General features: G+C 41.8%; 1 protein-coding gene across 3 annotated transcripts in view; it reads right to left on the reverse strand.

Annotated features, from left to right (window-relative positions):
• Positions 1-5,223, reverse strand: part of LOC119661035 (glycine receptor subunit alpha-4-like) — an 84,257-nt gene extending 79,034 nt beyond the window's left edge. For 2 of the 3 annotated variants that reach the window (XM_038070229.1, XM_038070209.1), the window contains exon 1: positions 4,523-5,216. In XM_038070229.1, coding sequence (XP_037926157.1) covers positions 4,523-4,545 — 23 coding nt within the window. In that variant the 5' untranslated portion in view covers positions 4,546-5,216. Of the gene's footprint in view, positions 1-4,522 lie in introns of all 3 variants that reach the window. The other variant, XM_038070218.1, reaches the window with a different exon arrangement.
• Between the last annotated feature and the right edge of the window lie 2,351 nt (positions 5,224-7,574).

Consider the following 7,574-nt stretch of genomic DNA (forward strand, 5'->3'; position numbering starts at 1 on the left):
TCAACAGACATATATATATATATAAAGCTTTCCTGGCGTACCAGGTTTATCCTCACCTGAGTTGCAAACGCAGAGCTGTATGCGACCAGGCGCGTGTCATGGGTTGCGGATAATGACATGACCCACCGGGTCAGGTACGAATATCGCAAGTTAATCTTGTAAATAAGTAGCCGCGGACAAGCAGAACGTTTCCCTTTGTGTTCGTCCTCCCTTACCGATTCTTCCCGTTCAGGGGGAGTAAACCTCCTTAACAAATCCGTAATCCGGGGTGAAGGGATCGACGCGCCTATCGGATGAATTGCAGTGACGTTACACTGTATTTCAGCGGCTCCCCTCCAAATACCTTCCCTACCTTTGGAGGTAACCATGGGGCATTGCAACATTGGAGCTCTGTTGCAGGGCTGACTCGTTCCCCATTACTCGTGGGAATAAAATTGGGGACTTTGGTTTAAATTCTTTAAATGGGACCCCAGGGACACGAAGACAGTACCTAACACGGTTAAGGGTCGTTCAACAACATCAGAGCGGCTCTTCGCCCTTGGATGTTTTGGTGGTTATGCCGTCAACCACCAGGGACGGGAGACCTAGGCGTCGTATGGTTTGGACGAACCAACTCAACGAATTTATCGTCCGCGCCTATTACCGTGTCACAGATTTGGAACGGAATCCATCAGGGTACAGACATCGACTACATGACGCGTTCATAACCCGATTTCCGGAGCTAAGTCATGTTCCGGAACAGAACGTCGTCAACCAGTACCGAGTGATCGTGAATAACAACCGAGTTGCCTTACCAACTAGGCAACAACAACAAAAGAGTCGAAAAGTTGAGAAAGGAAATTGGTCGTGTGACGCAAGCACTCCTTGGAAATCCATCACCAAGAGTGCACAGATGCGTTGCGAACATCATTGGAAACTACCATCTGTCCAATGATATGCCAATCGAAGAAATCCTCGAGGTGCTGAAGCAGAAACTTGCGGTATGCTCCAATCGCATCCGTAGGTATCAGAAAAGCTTTCAGCGAAGGACAGAAAACACCTTGTTCTTCCAGAACCAACGGGGATTCTACAAAAATCTCATCAACTCAGGTAGGAAAAGTAACCTCAATCTGGATCAGGCAGAAGACTTCTGGAGAAGTGTTTGGAGCGAATCCAGTCGTTGCAATTTAGAAGCAGCGTGGCTCCCACACCTTATGCGTTCATGCGAGGCCCTCCCCGAAATGACCATGCCTGACGTAACTGAAGTCGACGTTAAAGCAGTCCTTGACAAGGCAGGTTACTGGAAGGCGCCAGGAGTTGACAAGATTCACAACTTCTGGCTGAAGCGGTTCAAGAGCACTCACAGGATATTGGCAAATCAATTTAATCAGATGATTTCCGATCCTGATTTAGTTCCACCATTTTTCACCAAGGGGATAACTTTCCTCATCCCCAAGGAACAGGGTGTCTCTTGCCCTTCAAAATGTCGACCAATTACTTGTCTTCCTACCATCTACATGGTCTTCACTTCAGTTCTGTGCGCGAACATCTCAAAACATCTTGATGTTCATAAATTGATAGCTGAGGAGCAAAAAGGATGCGCAAAAGGCTCCCGAGGCTGCAAAGAACAGCTTATAATCGATACGGTAGCTGTAAAGCAGGCTGTCCACCAAAAACGAAACATCTCGATAGCATACATCGATTATAAATCAGCCTTTGACTCCATATCACATTTGTGGTTACTACAAGTGTTACGTTTGTATAAAATCAACCCGAATGTTGTTCTTCTACTGAGAACAGTAATGAAGAATTGGAGCACGAAGCTATCGGTATCTTCGCAAACATCAGGAGAGATACCAATCAGGCGTGGCATTTTCCAAGGCGACTCTCTAAGCCCACTGTGGTTTTGTTTGGCTTTGAATCCGCTATCCCATCTTTTGCATGAAAGCAAATACGGGTTCCAAGTCAAGCATGGCATATTGTCGAAATGTAGATTAAGCCATTTAATGTACATTGACGACATCAAATTGTATGCCAAAGACGAGAACCAACTTCGCTCCTTGCTGGATATCACCATCCAGTTCAGCAGGGATATCGGCATGCAGTTGGATTTGGAGAAATGTCGCATAAAAACAATTGTTCGGGGAAAACACACCGACAACGAAGGATGCAGCCAAAATAACATCCGAATTGAGAGCATGGATTCGGACGACGTCTACAAATACCTCGGCATATTGCAAGCAACAACACCTGCTGTGGCAATAATTAAATCTAAGTTGCTGGGGGAATTTGAGCGGCGTCTGGATCTTGTCCTTAAAACTGAGCTGTACGGGAAAAATAAAATCATGGCAATCAACACCTTTGCCATTCCCGTCCTTCTATACACTTTCGGTGTGATACAGTGGAGTAATACTGATTTAGAATCTGTCAATAGACGGGTAAGGGTAGTTCTTGCAAACAACAACATGCACAATAGAGCTGCCGAAAAATTGAGGATCACTATCCCACGTCATCAGGGAGGAAGGGGGGTACTTGATTTAAAAACGATGCACTACAATCAAGTGCATTCTCTTCGTGAGTTTTTCTATGAGAAACAATCCTCTAGCCAAATACATCAGGCTACCGTCATGGCAGATAATAAATTATCTCCTTTGAACTTGAGAAGTAGAGAATGGGATCCCATGTCGAATGTTACTTCAGTCCAACAGAAGATCGACATGTGGAAAGAAAAACCCATTCACGGAGGTCATATAAAAAATTTGTTGTTGTCAGGCATTGACATCGAAGCCTCCAACAAATGGTTGACAAATGGTGTACTTTTCTATGAGACCGAAGCATTCCTAACTTCAATTCAGGATGCTTCGCTCCCAACAAAAAATTATAAACGGTACATTCTTCACGACTCCTGAATCACCAACTCCAGTTGTAGGTTATGCAACTGTGAAGAGGAGACCATCCAGCACATAACATCTGCGTGCAGGATGTTGAGCGGTACCGAGTACACCAATCGTCATAACTCCGTCTGCAAGATTCTCCATCAAAACCTTACGTTGAAGTATAACTTAGTGGCAACCTACCATCATTACTATAAGCATACTCCGCAGAGAATCTTGGAAAATGATCGGGTCAAACTACTGTGGGACCACACTATTGCCACCGACCACAGTGTTAATCATAACAGACCCGATCTAGTTCTGCTTCTGAAGGAAGAACGAGCGTGCTTTATAATCGATGTAGCCGTACCGTTGGATCGGAACACTGTTGAAAAACAGTACGAAAAAATCCGGAACTACGGACCCTTGGCAGACGATATGAAGCAGACTTGGAGACTACAAAAGATCCAAGTAGTCCCAGTAATAATTTCAGCGACGGGATTAGTCCCGCAGAACTTACATAAAGCGCTGAAAACGCTCGATCTTAGGGCTGGACTATACATGGAGATGCAAAAAGCAGTTATCCTTGCAACCTGTGCTATAGTCCGAAGAGTCCTGTCCGGTAACAATCTGACCTAATGGGGTTCAGTCTTGATCCGCACTGTCTTCAATATAAGATCCATGTCTCTGTAGTGTAGGACCTCCGCGTCATTGGCTGAAGTGTTTGCGACAATCGGGATGTAGCAATACACTTTCGCATAGTCGCACACACTTTGCGTTAAAACGCATCATCGCTGTGATGCGGGCCTTTGGATGTTGCCTTCAGCCCATCCTTAGGTTGGTCGCCCCTCGGTCCGGTTGGGCGGGAAGAGGGTCCGTGGGCTTTTTGAATATAAAGCTTTTAGCTTTTAGATATTTTGTTTGAGCGATTTATCCTATCATTTTAGATTAACAATATTACAATTTTTTTATTTTGGCTTTGAATAAATTTCGGGCTATCGCGATAATGGTTTTTAATTGAAGATTTGAAATAAATAGAATTCAAGTTCTAATTTTCTGTGGGCTTCTAATATGGAAAGGGATACTTCAAATTAAATAGGCCATAAAATATTAGGGCACGGTGGATAGGTTGCGTCTCAGGAGTATCACAGGTAGAAAGACGCATCAAATGATCATGAAATTTGTCGAAGATATTTCTCCCTCGATCGTGGTGCATGTATTTGAGATGGTTGTTTCCATCTTTTGACGCAGTATTGGTTACGTCGTATTGCCCATCCTGGTATAAAGCGCATACGCATGTGGCCTCTATATGTATGCCTTGTCTTCTTGAATTGTAGGGTAGATGTAAGGTTTTGCGTGCCGATGAGAACTGCAATGGAGCTGCACCTAAGTGCCAGCAGACCTGACTGACCGAAATTCATTACTTTAAGTATGCTTATCTTAATTTAAATCTTGCAGGACAGTTAATTGACCACATATTTATTTCCAAAATTTGAGCCAGATAGTGAATCAGTTCTTAGACTATTGCTGATTTTCACTGAGAATACTGCTTGGTAGGCCGATTTGTAATGAAAACGATTTTTTCTTAACTTATAAAGTAAAACTCGTTTTTTGCTAACTCTTTTTCACTCTTTTAGTTAACCTTGAGTTTCTAGTTGGAAAATACTTACCTTATAGTTATAGTTGCTTTCATGCTACTTTCTTTTAAATATCAAATTCCACTATAATGTATTAAACTAACTTGAAAATAAATTTGCGATGGAACATAATTCTATCTGCTTTGAAAACTACAATTCTGTCAGTTATCATGCTATGTGTCACTAAATTTCACTGCAATTTTAGGAATTCATAAGTTTATACTTGATTCACCGGAGTCATTTGAATTATGGTTGTCGATAGCGAGTAATTGAAAAGTTTTGTTGTATGCTGTGTTGATATTTCATTGATGAAAATAGAAATTCATTTGTAGGGCATTCATATATTCCAGGTGAACTGGAGGCGAATTATAGTATCCTCTTTTACGGTTCAATTAATTAAACACCTTTTTAAATTGTTAGTCACGAATATTTTTCATAATTGTGTTTTCACCAACTTTAAATGAGAGTAGTAAGAACCTGCTTAACTCTAAAACAAAGTGCACCGAACACATTTCTCATATTCACGTTTTTGGAAAAGGCATACTTATCTAAAACACAAAATATAATATTACATAGGATAAAAATATAATTTAAACTCCACACTATATTCCGCTCAATCCAATTACCGCACATCAAAAGAGCTATTTTTGCGCCCTTTTGCTGCCATTCAAAGCTTCTCTAGTCGCCGTTATGTCTTTTCCGTTCACGATTTCTAACTGAAATATAAATCGCAACTGGTATCGCTAATAGGGTTGTTTGCGGGCTGTTCGCAATTGTTTTGAAATTGTGATTGGGGGTAAAACGGGAGGCTAACGTGTAAAATCGCGAAGAAAGACGTTAAATGTTCGTTTCTAACATGGGGTTGAATTCAGCTTCGCGGTTGCTTGCGGCAACCCTTAAACAATTACCTCATATCGACCCTAAGAAGCTGGTTTAGCAATGACATATGTTACTCCTATGTTCAGTAGAAACAGCTTTTGCGGAATAAGTTTCGCGAAATACAAGAAATCGACCCGGAGGTAAGTTGAAACGTTTCAATGGAGGCATGCCTTTCGTGATAAGCATGAGTTAGAAGTTCGTTGGGGAGGACTGTTAAAACCAAGGGCGTGTATATTGCATTTGATTCTCCTATTTTATTTTTAGAACTACATATGAAAACTGGCCAAATGTGAGATCGCTAAGAGTAGAATCCATTGAAAAGGTTAGTTCGTGCTGGGTTAGATTACATATATTCCTATTCAAAGTGAATTTGAAAGGCATCAGATCTAATGATGCTTCATATTTTATTGAAACGTGGTAGGTATCACGTAATCCTCAAAATAGTCTAAATTCTTTCATACTGAATATATTTTCAGACTAGAAATTTTAAGCGCAGAAAGTAGCAGAAATAATTCTTATTCTAAGTCAGACTTGGACTATAGTATGAATTTTGAAAGTTTTACAAATTATCTCACCAAGCATAGACGTTCATACATTATCGTTTGCATTAAAGAAGTCGCAAAAGCCCCGACTTTTTCAATTACGAGTTAGGACCAATGAACCTGCAGCTTCCACATTTCTTACAGGCGATCCCCCTCATTCTTTTGGTTGGCTCGATTATTATATAAAAAGTACATTTCAATTCCTTTCCCCCAATTGTTTATAAAGCAAAACCTTATAAAAAACGGTGCAATGTCTGTTTGACTGTCAAACGCGTTTTTTCAGAAACGACTGTACCGATTGACACGAAATTTGGTGTGAAAATTGGATCGCCCACACATACAGTAAGTTACATTTTTCTATGTCGAGTCTATGGGGTTTCCCATAGATGCAAGAGGGGGTGTAACATTTTTCTCGTCGAATATAGCCATGCTGGGAATCAAATGAAAGATCTCGATTAGTACTTTTCGAAGTCGGTCTTAGTTTTGACATTTGTTGGAGGGGCGAGGAATGCGGGGGTCGAAAATGATGATTTCTTTAACGGACCCATTCTCAGAAACTACATTATGTGACTATAGTTTTGGAAAATTGATGCAACCCAAAATACTAAATATCAACATTACATTACGGGCTACACAGAAATGGAATAATTCTGCTCTCAAATGTACTTACACAAGAAACAAACAAAACCTTTCATAGCTGGAGCACTGAGCTTCCTATTTCCGACCTTATAAGTAAAACAAAACCTTAATAAAATCGAATCACAGTCTGTCTGCCACGCGCATAAAACCGCTAAAGCGATCCGAACGAAATTTGGTGGACATATGGGAACTATGATATCCCACGCATACAGTGAGTGATACATCAAAGTAAGTAAGTAAGTAAGTAGTGGTGGTCAAAGGGTAGGATAGGTCGCAGGGCGAAACGTGGGTTCGTGCTTTTTACGAGGCAGTAGAACAAATCCTCGAAGCCTGTTCCAGAAATGATAGCAAAATCATACTTGGGGATTTTAGCAGCCAAGTAGGGACGGAGCCGGTATTCAGGCGATACGTTGGCTCCCATAGCTTACATCAAAATGCAAATGATATAGGACTGCGGATTATTCAATTAGCACACGAAATGGTTGGTGGAAGCACCTGGTTTGCGCAGAAAGCGGTCCACAGACATACGTGGGCCACCCCAGACCATACCACTTTCAAACAAATTGACCACATGTTGATCGAACGCTGCCACCTCTCAGCCATGATGAATGTCAATATAGACTCGGATCACTATTTCGTTGGAATGGTGCTCCGAGCTCGAAGAAGAACACCACCCAGAATCCTCTCTGACAATTAGGTTAGAGTTAACACTGAAGCCATCCACAACACAGCCTTCCGCAACATCTATAATGGGGAAATGGATGCCGGAATAACCGCAGTCAAAAGAGATCCTGGAGAAGCATCAACAAATGATCTTCACAATCACCTGCAGAATGTTATCATAAATACGGCCATACTTGGCCCCAGCCGTAAAAACAGTCGGAACGGCTGTTTTGACGGTGAATGTAAGCTAGCAACGGAACGGAAGAATGCTGCATACCGAGTAATGTTGCAGTCTCAAAGGACGCGGGCACGCGCGGAGACTTACCAGGAACTCCGTCGAGCGGAGAAGCAACTTCACAGAT

This window comes from Hermetia illucens, chromosome 1 (assembly GCF_905115235.1).
Source record: "Hermetia illucens chromosome 1, iHerIll2.2.curated.20191125, whole genome shotgun sequence".
Classification (NCBI taxonomy): Eukaryota; Metazoa; Arthropoda; class Insecta; order Diptera; family Stratiomyidae; genus Hermetia; species Hermetia illucens.